We start from the raw sequence: 14,047 nt of genomic DNA, 5'->3' as shown, positions 1-14,047 counted from the left end.
TGTTCCACAGGACAAGCCTCCCAATGCCTGAGTACTGCTAGGCCCAACACCAGGCTGGCCATCCCTGCAGCCTCCAACCCATCCTCATGTGGCCTGAACTGGAAACTCCACACCATCCTCCTCTGAATGTTCCCCCACTCAATATCCCTCCTAAGATGTGATGCTCAGAACCAAGCCCGATCCCTCAAATGCGCTCTGATGGAGGCAGAGTACAACAGAATGATCACCTCCTCCCTTATGTGGGTTACTTGTCTTTAAAAAAAAAGACAGACAGACAAATAGATAAGACAGATTAATAGATAGACACAGACAGACAGACAGATAGATAGGTAGATAGATAGATAGTTTTGTTTTCATATTGCCTGAATTTCCCTACTCCCCTCTCCCAGAGACTACTTGTATCTTAGTACAGCCTAAGAACACTAGTTTTGGGGGCTATTAGATTGTAGCTCCTTTGGGGCAGGGACTGTTTTTTTTGCCTCTTTTTGCATCCTCAGTGCTCAACACAGTGTCTGGAACATTTGTTATTCAGTCATTTTTCAGTTGTGTCTGACTGCTCCTGACCTTGTTTGGGGTTTTCTTTGCAAAGATGCTGTAGTAGTTTGCTCTTTTTCCTTTTCTGGCTCATTTTACAGATGAGGAAACTGAGGCGAAGAGGGTTAAATGACTTGTCCAGGGTCATATAGCTACTATGTGTCTGAGGTCAGATTTGAATTAAGATACATAGTAGATACTTAATAAATGTTTACTAATTGATCGGGTTGCCTTTTCACATTGCTGACTTAAACATCATTAAGCTTGAGGTCTACTAAAAACTCCAGATCTTTTTTTTAAAAAAAGAATGTGTTAGTATCCTCAAGACCAGATGGGGATCTCTTTGTCTTTCTTTGCAGGAACTCAAGTTAACACAGCCCTGACCAAAACAAGCAATTTGTTCAAGCGTTATCCTATTCTATTGAACGCTCAACCAATTAGCAAATGTTTATAAAGCACCTAACGATCCTGATGTCATTTTATACATCCAGGTTTAGATTTGGGATCAGACAATCCAAATTTCAATGCAGGCTTGGCTACTGGGTGGCCTTGGTCAAGGTCACTTAGAACCCTGGGAATCAGTTTCCTCATCTGCAAAATGAGAGAAGCTGGAGTAGATAGATTTACAATCACACAATCATTTAACCTCCCTGAACAGCTGCTCTGTTTCCTTCTGGAAGGCTTAAGACACCTACTGCTTGACCATTGTATGGCAACTTGAGAGTCCCGGACCATCTGTGTCTGCCTGTCTCCCTCCCTCCTACACACATACTTGAAGCCTAAACCCACATCCTGTCTCCTCTGACCTATACCCAATTCCCTCCCTCCCATCTGACTGCCAATAACACAATCACCTCTTTCCATCCCAAGATGGAAACTCCAATCATGGGGAGCTCAACTCTGTTAGTTCCTTTGAATAACAGTAACTATTCAGGCATCTCCAAACTCCCAGGACGTGTTGCATTTGGAATAAGTTATTTGAGATTTTTCTCCTGAGATTAAACTGTGATGCTTTTCTCAGTTAGGTTAGGGATATCTTTTGTCTCTTCTGTTCTGGAACTTGAGTAAACACAGCCCTCATCAGGCCAAGTAACACTTGGTACCAGTTCCATCTTGCTTTATCCACAATTCTGTGAATTAGTTTAAGTATTACTCCCATTTTATAGATGGATCAATCAGCAAGGATTAATAAAATATCTATGTGCCAGGCACTGTGGCATAGATAGAAAAGTGAGGGCCCCTGTCCTCAAGGAGCTTACACCCTACCACTCATAGGGGCATAGGATTTAGATCTTGAAGAGAGCTCAATAGGGATGGTAGAAAGAGGTCTAGACTGAATTTGGAGTCTGAAAGTGTGCACAATCCGTGTGACCGTAGACCCATTCCTCTGAGCCTCAGTTTCTTTCATTTTAATGCACTTTAATGCGCATGGTATATTGGAAAGAACAACAGAGATTTATAATTCTGACACACTCTTGCCAGCGAGGTAGTGAGGAATGGGGAATACATTTCTAGAGGTGGTCAGTGTGTTGCTTTGTTTTGTTTAAATGCTGTGGTTTGTTACAAGGAAATGGGTCGTTGAGATATGATAATAATATATTAAATGATATTAATAAAACTTTCATTTTTTGGAAGAAAAAAATCCCACACCAAACTGGGAGTTTGGGTTCTAATCCCAGTATGGCCACAAATCAACTGACTTTGGCATCTCTTTGAGTCTCTGTTTTTTTCTTTATGAAAGAAGGCCTGGGCTAGATGTCTAAGAATCCTTCCAGATCTAATTCTAAACATTAAATATTTATTTTACATCCCAAAGCACTCTTGGGAGGGTGAGGTGGGGCCCCACCAGCACCAAATGCTGGAGCCCCAGTCCCACTGAGGCAGCTGCCCTGGCCTCCGGGCTCCCAGAAGGTCAAAGGGGAGTATGAGGACGGCCCCTCTCCGCTGCTCGCCGCCTAGTCCCAGTTTGGGACAACAGTTGGCGTTTGTTCTGGCCCAGGTTCTCAGGCTGTAGTGGGTGGGAGAGTCAGAACAGAAGTGGGCGGCAAACAGTTGGAATCACAGGGGGGTCTGTGTGACTACTGACCCTCGAAGGCTGGTGTGGGAGGGGGGTCATTGCTGACAGCGCTGTGTGACTCATCCCTCCCTCCCTCCCTCCCTGTCTCCTCCCTCCCCACCCCCCAGTGCAGCCCATGGAGCTGGGCTGGAAGAAAAAAACAACTTGGTTCCTTAGGGGATTTTTCCTTTGTTTTTTTTTTTGGGGGGGGGGCGTGCAGAGGGAGCCTTGGTTATCTCACCTCCTCTCTAACTTCACTCTCCTATAGGTAATTAGGAGACCAGACTACCCCTAGGAGGTAGATTTAGGAATTTAGGCTCCCACATTCAACCTTGGGAGGTCATTTAGTCTAAAACCCTCATTCTACAAATGAAGAAACCAAGGTATCTCCAGAAAACACTACTGGTCTCTGGACTATCACCTTCCCTCTGCTCAACACCAGGGAGTAAGCTGGGCAGCTCCTGCTTGCCTTCCTAACGCCCCAGCTGCTAATCCCACCCTCCCCCAAATAACTGGTACTTATTTCATATATGTCTTGTAGTAACTTGTCTGTGTATATGTTGCACCATTTCAGTAAAATATAAACTCCTTGGGGGTAAGAATCCATATTCATTCTCTCTCTCTCTGTCTCTCCCTCTCTCTCCCTCCTTCCTTCTCTCTCCCTCTCTCTTTCTCTCTCTCTTCCTCCCTCCCTCTGTCTCTCTCCTCTCTCTCTCCCTCCTTCCTTCTCTCTCCCTCTTTCTTTCTCTCTCTCTTCCTCCCTCCCTCCCTCTCTCTGTCTCTGCTCTCTCCCTCCCTTCCTCTCTCTCCTCTTTCTCTCTCTTCTCTTCCTCTCCTCTCTCTTTCTTCCCCCCCCCATCTTTGTCTCCCTTTCACCCAACACACAGTAGACGTCTAATAAGCTTGTTGAACTGAATTTGGCTGGGTCTGTTTTAAAAAAGAGAACTGATAAGGAGGACTTAAGTCTCAGAGAGAAGCACTGAAAAATCATAATACTTTTTGCATTGAAGTAAATTAACCTGAATGTCTAAACAAGTTTAGTTGACTGTACTATCCGTGTTCAGTTTTTAATATATATATTTTAAGTTTAAAGGGGCCGGGTTCTGCTCATTTCCATGTTAATTTGCATAAACTCACCCAAAGCTGTCTGTCCCCCCTCCTCTTGTTTCCCTTCACCCCCAGCCCCAACCCCAAGTCTGCAGCCCCACTGTGGAGATTTTCTTTGAGGGATGGGAGGGGTTGGGGAGGGGATGCTTCCAGAGCCAGGGCAGGTTTGATTCCCCATCTGGCCTTGCACAGACACAAAGACAATCACCCCCCACCCCGCCCCCAGCCCCTTCCTTCTGTCCTCAAGCTCTGAGGAGAAGGGGATGGGAAATGAAGCAGCTGGTCTTGAAGGATGAACAGACTGGGGATAGAGGCTGACTTACTGGATTGGAATTTTCTTCTCCAGTTTTGGTATTTGTTTGAAGTCGGTTGCTGGAAGCTCTGGGCCCGCTGCAGAGCTGTGGTCACATTGGAAAAGAGAAGTCACTTAGTATCCAAGCAAAGCGCTCTTCCCCATGCTGATTTCAGCAAGCAATGTGGGTGTCTGGCCTCTGTGGTTTGAGCATGGGTGTTAGGAGGTTTCAGCCATGGGATCCCTTTCTTCCCTTTCCCCTCTGCTTTGGGGCAGCTAGGTGGTACAGTGGATTGCATACTGGCATAGAACCAGGAAGACCTGAGTTCAGATTCAGCCTCAGACACCTCTTAGCTGTGTGATCTGGGGCAAACCAATTCACTTTGCCTCAGTTTCCTTATCTGTAAAATGGGGATCATAATAGCACCCACCTCCCAGGGTTGTTGTGAGGATCAAAGGAGATAATTGTAAAGCCCTTAGCACAGTGCTAGGCACGTAGGAAGTACTCTCCAAATGTCAACAAAGGGCTTCCCCACACACAACACACCTCCTCCCAATACGGACAGCCCAATTCAGTCACAGGATGAGCTCTACTTCTACCCCCTTTGGAAAATTATCTATTTCCAAAGCTAAGTGGAGAGTTCTGCCAGGCTGAAGTCTATCTAGTGGGCGATGAACCACAGATCTGGCCAGGATCTTCAATTTCATCAGCCCCACACCTCAGTGGGAATCCCCTCCAGCATACCCCCAACAACATTCAGCATTTGCTCGAATACCTCTTGAGTGCAGCCATTCCAGAGTAAACGGGCTCTGATTGCTGGGAAGTTCTGGCTTATACTGAGCTAAAATTTGCTCCCTATAACAGCTAGGCAGCTAGGTGGTACAACTCTGAGTCAGGACTCCGGAAGAGCTGAGTTCAAATCCAGCCCCAGATACTTATTGGCTGTGTGATCCTGAGCAAGTAACTTAATTTCTTTCTGCCTTAGTTTCCTCAGCTGTAAATGGGGATGATAAGAGCAATTCCTTCACAGGAATGTTGTGAATACTAAATGAGATCATCTTTGCAAAGGGCTTAGCACGGTGCCTGTCCTACAGTAAGGGCTTAATAAATGCTTGTTTCTTCCCTTCCCCTATAATTTCCTCCCACTGGTCTTAGTTCTGCCCTCCGGGGTCATGCAGCTCTTTCATATGACAAGGCTTTAAATATGTGCAGACCGCCATGATGTCCTCCCCTTCCCATACTGCTGTCCCCAAAGCCTTCTCTTACCTGGATTCAAACATCCCTGGTTCCTTCCTCTAATCCTGATAGGACATGTTTTCAGCTGCCATTGTCCTACTCTGGGGTGCTCTAACTTGCCAACGTTCTTCATAAAATGCTGCCTCTAGAACCAAGCCCAGTTCTCCAAATGTGGTCTGACAATGATCTTGTCTGGACATTATACCGCTATTCACTTATCAGTGAATAGCATTGTGGGATGTTATAATAATAATAACAACCCTAAGGTTTACAAAGCACTTTCACAACAACCTTGGAAGGTGGGTGCTATTATGATCGCCATTTTTTTTTTTTGCTTTTTGGAGGGGGGAGAGGAGGGCAATTGGGGTTAAGTGACTTGCCCAAGTCACACGGCTAGTTTTTTTGTGTGTGTCAGGTATCTGAGACTGGATCCGAACCCAGGTCCTCCTGACTCCAGGGCTGGTGCTCTACTCACTGCGCCACCTAGCCACCCCTTATGGTCCCCATTTTACAGAAAAGTAGACTGAGGTAAATTGATTTGCCCTATATCACACAACTAGGAAGTACTTGAGGCTGGGTTTGAACTCAGGTCTTCCTAGTTCCAGGCCCGGTACTCTATTCATTGCACCACTCAGCTGCTCATGCTATTAACTCCCAGTCTACTAAAAACTCCAAGTCTTCTAGCTCCATCTTCCCTATACTATGCTGGTATAATTTGCTTTTTGAATCCATAGGTAGGATTTTTATATTTATTTATATAAAATTCCAATTTACTCATTTTGGTAAATTCCTCTAGTCTGTTGAGACCTTTCAAATCCCAATTCTCTTTTACAACATATGAGCTTTGTGTCATGTACAAGTTTGTGAGATTAAAAAAAAAAGTTGAATCAGACAGGAGCAAACATTAGAAACATTCCCCCACCACCTAAGTGTGGTCCATCAAAGGATTTTTATGTTATACTGATCATATAATTGTAAGGACTCTCCTTTCAACCACCTTAGGGCTAATGAGCAAAGTAACGCTATATCTGAAAGCCTGCACTCCCCAGTGGGTCTCCAAATATGGGCCACAGACTCTAGGGAAATGAACTGTAACAGGCGATCTCAAACTTTTCCACCGTGGTAGAATGCTGCTTCAACAAAACTTTGACAGAGCCTTTGCAGTAAAATCTTCTAAAATCATCATTTTAATACCTATTAATAAGCAACATAGAGTTCATTTGCAAAACAAATCTGGGGTGTTTCAGGGTTCAGTGCAGCAGAGTTTGAGGGGCACCATACTCTAGCATCCCTGGTTTAGAGCTGAAAGTAACCCTAAAGTTCATCCTGCCCAGCTCCTTCATTTTACAAGGAAGAAAAACAAGGCCGGGGAGCACATAGCCAGTAAGGAAACAGCACTGAATCCAGGTACTCTGACTTCAAATTCAGGGCTCTTTTCCATTTTCCTCACTTCTGGCCCCAATAATCACAGGCACACACATGTGCACACCCACACTCATTCAATCTCACAGATATATACACTGACACATGCAGGTACATACATGTAGACACATGTCAACATACACACATACATAAACAAAGGAGGACACTCACACAGAGACACAGACACATTCCCACACTCTGATACAAAGGTTTTATGGGTTTTTATGTCTTCCAGCCTTTGGCCAGAAGATTCTGTGGGATCCATGAAGTTCATTCCCAAGCCTTCCCTCCTTATCTTCAGGCAATCCTTTTGACTTTCTGCAACGAGCGATGGGAAAAGCTGAGAGCTCCCCACCCCCACCCCCAACCATTCCACAGCACCCCAGGCCAAGACAGGACCCTGAGCTGACCCAGGAGGGCACTCTTCTATGTTCTAAGGACTCTCCCCAAACCCTTCCAGACGGTTGCCCAGATGGTCCCAAACAAACTCTCCACGAGGACAATGAATCCTCTTTTTACAGACTCATATGGGAGGGTGATTCCATTGTCTCCCATTCTAGTGCTCAACAATCTTGGCATAAGTTCGGCATGTGCCCCAAACTGACCTCGCCCTCCTCCCACAAAGACCTGCTCCTCCTTCCTTCCTTCCCCACGGCTGCTGATGCTATCAGTGTTCCTCCCAAGCACCTGGGTGGAAAACCTCAGAGCTGCCGCTGATTGTTCCTCAGATCCCACACTCAATGACCAAATGCTAATTCTATTCCTCAAAATCTCTCACTTCCACCAAGAATTTTTTTATTCCCACTAGAGGTCTTCCTTGTATCCAACCTGAACCCCTCTGGCTAGGACTGATTTCCCTTTGCTTTGTCCTGTGAGGAAACAACGGCTAGTTCATGAAGTTAGCTGTTATATGTGTATGCGGAACAGCTGGGAATGCCCCTTGTATCAAAGGCATTTGTTATATGTGTATATAAATATAAATGTATATATGTGTGTGTGAATATACATATATGCATACATATTAACCTATACCATGTGTGTATACATTCAAATATATACATATATGAATGTGTTGTAAATACACATTGACACATGTATGGGTGTGTATATATATTTGTGTATACATACATATATCTATTTATAATGACCTCTAAGGAACATTCAAATTATTTTGGTATAATACACTAGAGGCACTTAACCTGCAGTTCATGTACCCCCAAAAGGTCTTTCCTTGGATAAATTTCAGGGGATCCAGGAATTTGGATGGGAAAAAAAAATCTTTATTTTCTCTAATGTCTAATTGAAATTTAACATGTTTTTCAATTATTCAAAACATTATTCTGAGAAAAGGTCTGTCCATAGGCTTAACCAAATTGCCAAAGGAACAAATACCATGAGACAAAAAAAAGATGAAGAATGCCTGAAATAGACCTTTATTATAATAAATGTGCCCCACAGTCATTTGAACCAAAGAAACCAACATTCAGCCTCTCTAGCAAATCAGCATAGAAGAAAAATTGCTCTAAACCACAGGGAAGAAGTAGGAGATCTCTCTCTCTCTCTCTCTCTCTCTCTCTCTCTCTCTCTCTCTCTCTCTCTCTCTCTCTGTCTCACACACACACACACACACACACACACACACACACACACCATCACTTCCATCCTTTTTCCTGGTTCATGAAATTAGATGAATTTTTCAGGTCCCAGTGATTTGAATGTTTAAGATGGAAAAGTGAGGGGAACTAAAAGTTAAGGGCTGTGTGTTGGCAGAACAGTCAAGTTGTGACATGCTTGGTCACAGGTCCCCTTCTCCCTCTTTCTGTCTTCTCTAACTCCAACAACCATTTTCCATCAGAGTTTCAGATGTCTTATCTCCTTTGGTCCTCACCATAGTTTTCTGAGGCTGGTAGGACCTGCAAAGGATCCTGGAATGTTGGAGCTGAAAGGGACTTTACAAGGGTCTGATCTCCTTATTTCACAAAAGAGAAAACTGGAGCCCAGCAGAATGAAGTGTGACCTTTGCATTCCTCACGTGTGGCAGCCCATGTCCTGTGACTCGGCACTGGCCATTCCCCCATGCCCAGAATGTCCTCCCTCCTCATCTCTACCACATAGGACCTTCTTCTACAAGAAGCCTTTCCTGATCCTCCTTATTCTAATTCTCTCCTTCCCCAAATACTCTGTAGTTGTCTATGTTTATTCTCTTTATCACTATGCAGATACGTGGATTTATTTTCTTCCCAGATTAGAATGGAAGTTTCTTGGGGGAAGGGGATGTTCATCGATTCATTACAATTGCATCCCCACGGTACCCGGCACATACTAGGTTGTTCAGAATTGCCATGGTCATTTAGCCCACATAACCACAAGGATAACATGAGAGACTTTATGAAACACTTGGCTAAAATCTAGCTAAATATTTTCTATAGCATCAGTTTAATCAAAAAAGGAAAACAAGTGAGTCTGGTCTGATCTGTCCTTGCTGAGGCCACACAGGCTCTCTGATAACTGCTTCCTTTCCAGATGTTCAGTAACCATTCCTATAATCATGTTCTGTAATTTTGCCAGGAATCAAAGTCAAGTTCACTGGTCTATAGTGTATAGACTCCAGTCTCTTCCCTTATGAAAATTAGGAAAAATATTGTCAATCCCATAATATGTCTCCTGTTCTACATCATCTTTCAAAGGTCATTAACAGTGGCTCAGCTTTTTTAGTTCTTTCTGCAGTAGATAGAATACTGGAGTCAGGAAGATCTGAATTCAAATGTTCAAATTCAAATTCAGAAATTCATTTGCATGTCGTATGAATCGGATCTGTAAATCCAGCCCCACTCTCCCTCCTGAGCTCCATCACCAACTGCCTTTTGGACATCTTCAATTAGATTTCCTACAGGCATTTCAAACTCAATATATCCAAAGGAGAGTTCATTGTCTTTTCTCCCAAATCATTCCCACCTCTGAACTTTCACATTTCTGTCCAGGCCAAAAGCCTAGCTTCTCATGTATAAGAGGCCAGGGAGTGGTCAGAGGTGGGCTTCCCTTCACAGACTGCCTGCAGAAGGCATCTGCAAGTGGGGCTATCTCTGGGCCTCAGTTTCCTTATTTGTAAAATGAGCAGAATAAGACAGATGACTTCTAAAGTTGAGGAGAAAGTTCAATGTACTGGAAAGAATATCGTATTTGGAATCCAAGGACTTGGGTTATGACCTTATTGTTTGCTATGTGACCTTGAACAAGTCAGTCCCCTTCTCAGTTATCTAGGTCCCAGTTTCCATTCCTGTAAAATGAAGGGGTTGATGTATTTCAAGCAGTTCTCAAACTTTTTGGTTTAAATTACTTAAAAATTACTGAGGATCCTTCTAAGAACTTTTCTTTATATGGTTTTATAGCTATCAATTTTTGCCATATGAAAATATTTTTGCCTCTCTGACCCCTTGAAAGGTCCTATTACAAGCCTCCTAGTCTCCAGAGTAGATTGGGAAAATGCAACTTTAGGCCACAAGAGGGCAACCCTGCACCATAAATTATAGTTCCCCCTGACGCCCAAAAAGGAGACATTTGAATGGATGTTTTCTGCAGGCTTTTCCCCTTTATAGAGGCAGGAGTAGGGGAGACTAAAGGAACCTGAACCAGGAGCTGGGAAAGCGGAGTTCTAGTCCAAATTTTGCTACTTATTTGATGTGTGGCCTTGGGCAAGTCACTAAACCTCTCTATGCCTTAGTTTCCCTAATGAATGAGGGAAAAGACTTGTGCTCCTTGACTATACAGGGCAGGACTACAAATAAGAAATTGCACAAAGGCAGATTTAGGCATGCCGGGAAAAACAAAAAGGAAAATAAAACAAAACCATAAAAACAACTTCCTAACAATTAGTTTTCCAAAAGGTAGTAGTTATCAGAAGCAGAATTTGAACCCAGATCCTCTGACTCGAGAATTAACATGCCTCGTACTCTATCTGCCACTAGCCTCTTCTACTCTCCCCAGGTGAAATGTTACTCCTTCTTTGAGATTCGGCTCAAATATCACGTCCTCTGGGAAGCCTGGTCCCTCCAGTTGGAAACTTGCAAAATAAGTACTTTGTAGCTCACTACAGCTACTTTGTATCAGTTATTTGTGTGGGTTTTGTCTCTTCTAATGAACATCTGTTCTGACTGTATCTGGGGGGTCATGGAGCATTAGAGAGAGTTTTCCTTTGGAGTCAGGAAGACCTGAGTTCAAGGTCTTTCTCTCATACATGCTACTTGTATGATCTCAAGTGACTTAACCTCTTAGTGCTCTGAGCAAGTTTCTAAGAATAGAAGTGAGAGAGATGGTGGCGACTTTGGCCAGTGAAGTACAGGCCCAGTCTCTATTTCTGATCTCACAGGATTGTAGATTTTGTGCTGTAACATCCTTAGAGGTAATCTGCTCCAACCATTTCCCTTTTCAGGGGAGAAAACACACCCAGAGAGATTAGGGATTCACCCCAAGTCACCCAGGTAGCAAGGAGTAGAATGTGGATTTGAACCCATGTTCTTTGATTCCAAAGACAGTGTTCTCACCACTGTCCCACATCATCTCTCTTCTAGTAAAATTGAGTAAAGTGTACCATAGTGCATGTTGGCATTCGGGAAAACTTTACTGAATTAATAAAAACAAAAGTAAGACGAATGAGTAAATAGATACTCACCATTAGCTGCTTTTGACTCTTCAGGGTACCCAACACCTGTTCTTGTGGTTTGGGGAACGGTCAGGGAAACTTGCCGTTGGAGGGGCTTTGGGCAGGGCAGGTGTTCAGCCCTTGATGACCTCTCCCCACCAAACTGCATATTGGAAGAATCACCCCCAGAATCCGACTCTGTCTCAGAGCTGTAATGAAAGAGGGAGGAAGACACATCCTAATAGCCCCCGGGAGCCTATAATCATTGGGTTCCTCTAGCCTCAGGATACTTTACCCCCATACTTCCCCTACCCCAATGCCAGTCCCCTCAGAGAGGTTAAATAAGGTTCTAAGATGCTTTCTGGTTCCTGAGAGAGCCCACAGTCTCCTAGACTTACAAGGAGGTGGCCTTAGAGGTCCTTGAGTATACTCAGCTCATTTTACAGATAAGAAAACTGAGGCCCAGAGATATTGAGGACTTAGCCAGGGCCACGCAACTATGACAATCCTCATCTTCTTCCACTGCCGTCCATCCCTGCCTCATTTCACTGGGAGCAGCCTAGACTTTTCCTCAGCTACTGTTCAGTGCTTTGGAATAATAATAAATCAAAAGCAGAAGAAGCAGGAATAGAAGCCATGCTCTTGAACTCGGGTGGCCATCTTGGAGTTTTCTCACCACATGCCCTCCAGCTGATTTCATGAGCACTGCTCTCCTCAATCCCAGTGAATGGAGTGAGTGCTGGGCCTGGAGTCAGGAAGACCTAAATTCAAATCTGGCCTCAAGACACCTAAGCTACAGACCTTGGGCAAGTCACTTAATTTCTGTTTGCTTCAGTTTCCTCATCTGTAAAATCAGGATCATAATAGCACCTATCTTCCAGGGTTGTTGTGAGCATCAAATGAGATATTAATTGCAAAGCTTCTTCTTATTATTATTGTCAGGTTTTTCAGTCTTATAGTTTCTCTCACTCTAAGGGTAGAATTGTATTTCCTAGAGTCTTCCTATGAGGCTGTCTCCCCCTTTTTTTTTTGGAGGGGGGGAAGGCAGGGCAATTGGGGTTAAGAGACTTGTCCAAGGTCACACAGCTAGTAAGTGTTAAGTGTCTGAGGTCGAACTTGGTCTCAGGTCCTCCTGACTCCAGGGCTGGTGCTCTATTCACTGCGCTACCTAGCCGCCCCTCTCCCTTTCTATTTATATCCCTTACTCTTCCTGGCCTGGCTCACTACTTTTCCAACTACCCTTTATCCCTAGGAAAAGCACTCCTTCATGGGCAATTGTAGAGGCCTAAAGATTCAGGCAGGGTCCTACTGAGTCCAATGTAAGGCAGGATACTTCAAAAATTAGATAGAAAGATCTGACCTGAAAATGGTACTTACCCTGGCCAAGCCATTTCTGGTTTTACCACTAACTAACTGACCTGGGACCAGCCACTTCCCTTAGGACAGTAAAGTGAAAAGTACATGGGATTCTGATCCCATTTGGATCCAATCCCCAAATCCTAAACCCCCACTTCAATGACTCTGCCATGGATACTTGGGCAGGGCATTTCCCAGCATCCTTAGGGAATGAGTTTTCACAAGAGCAGATGGTTCCAATAACTGAAGCTTAATTCTGTAAATGCTAAAGCTTTTTTAAACTGTTAACTATTTTGGAAAGAAAGGATGAGGAGGAATGGACTGTAATTGTAATTTCATTGACATGGAATTCCAGGGTGATTTAGAAACTCCCTCTGCCAGTGTAGGTTGGCACTTTCTTTCTAGTTCTAGTCTTAGAGAATTGCTTCAAACATGGAGAATGTGTATTCTCTGCCTTTAAAAGATAACTTAGGGTCCTCAAGAGTTGAGACTGGAGGAGGAAGAAGAAGAGGGGAACAAAATGCCAGGCTTCAGTTTGCAGGTACTAGAGGCAGGGGAGGGTCAGGATGACCCAGGTGCGAATCCTGCCTTTGGCATTACCGGGCTGCACTCCTGACTCCAGACTTTCTCTACCATGTCACAGAAGCCTCCCCTTGGGAGTTCCCTCTCCCCCGGGGCCTCTCCCTCCACCAGCCTGCTTCCTCTGGGAGGACACCTAGGCCAGTCAGAGCTTCATTCCTATCTAGAATGCACCCCTCTCTGGAGCTTCTCTCCCAGCCCTCCTCCTACACCCCATCAGCTCCTAAAGATGTATCATCTTTCTCATTAGAACCCTCAAGAGACTCCTGATGGTGCTCCAGGGACTTGAGGGCAGGGGCAGTCTGTCTTACTGATAGGAAGCACCTAGTAAATGCTTGCTTACTCAATCCTACTCTGAGTCTCAATTTCCTCATTTAATGAGAGGACTGGCCTTGATTATCCCAAAGGGCCCCTCCAGCTCTAAATGATCCAGCAAGGCAACGTCCTCTACTGATATGGCTTGGGACCTTCTTATTAGAGCAGAGGTTCTGGACCTTCTGGGTATCAGGACCCCTCTGCCAGGCGGGGGGGGGGGGGGGGGGGAGCCCAAGAATCCCCTCTCAGAAAAATGCATCAGATAACAACATAGAATTACAAAGAAAACCAATTATATTGAGATAAAGTTATCAAAATATTATAAAAAATAAATTTACAGATCTCAGAGGCTAAATAACTTGTCCAGGGTCACACAGCCAGTATGGCTCCTCCCTCTGATCCCTCTTCAACACAGAGTGACCAGACCTTTCCTTAATGATTTAGGATTAAGAAGGTCAGACAGCAGGAAGAAGTGCTGGGAGGACTGGGGGCAGGGCAAGGCAGATGGAG

At 44.4% G+C, this 14,047-nt stretch overlaps 1 protein-coding gene across 1 annotated transcript in view; it reads right to left on the bottom strand.

Moving 5' to 3' along the window:
• MICAL2 (microtubule associated monooxygenase, calponin and LIM domain containing 2) overlaps nt 1-14,047 on the bottom strand; it is a 264,175-nt gene that overhangs the window by 76,140 nt on the left and 173,988 nt on the right. Inside the window, exons 29-30 of the mRNA XM_069091238.1 lie at nt 11,318-11,496; nt 4,021-4,095 (exon numbers count right to left, since the gene is read on the bottom strand). Of these exons, the coding sequence (XP_068947339.1) occupies nt 4,021-4,095; nt 11,318-11,496 (254 nt within the window). The remainder of the gene's footprint in view (nt 1-4,020; nt 4,096-11,317; nt 11,497-14,047) is intronic.

The sequence above is a fragment of the Petaurus breviceps genome, unplaced genomic scaffold (assembly GCF_028583685.1).
Source record: "Petaurus breviceps papuanus isolate PSGF00001 unplaced genomic scaffold, PetGlider_PUasm1.0 188, whole genome shotgun sequence".
NCBI lineage: Eukaryota > Metazoa > Chordata > Mammalia > Diprotodontia > Petauridae > Petaurus > Petaurus breviceps.
The sequence above is the reverse complement of the archived record's forward strand: the minus strand, read 5'-3'. Positions and strand labels throughout refer to the sequence as shown.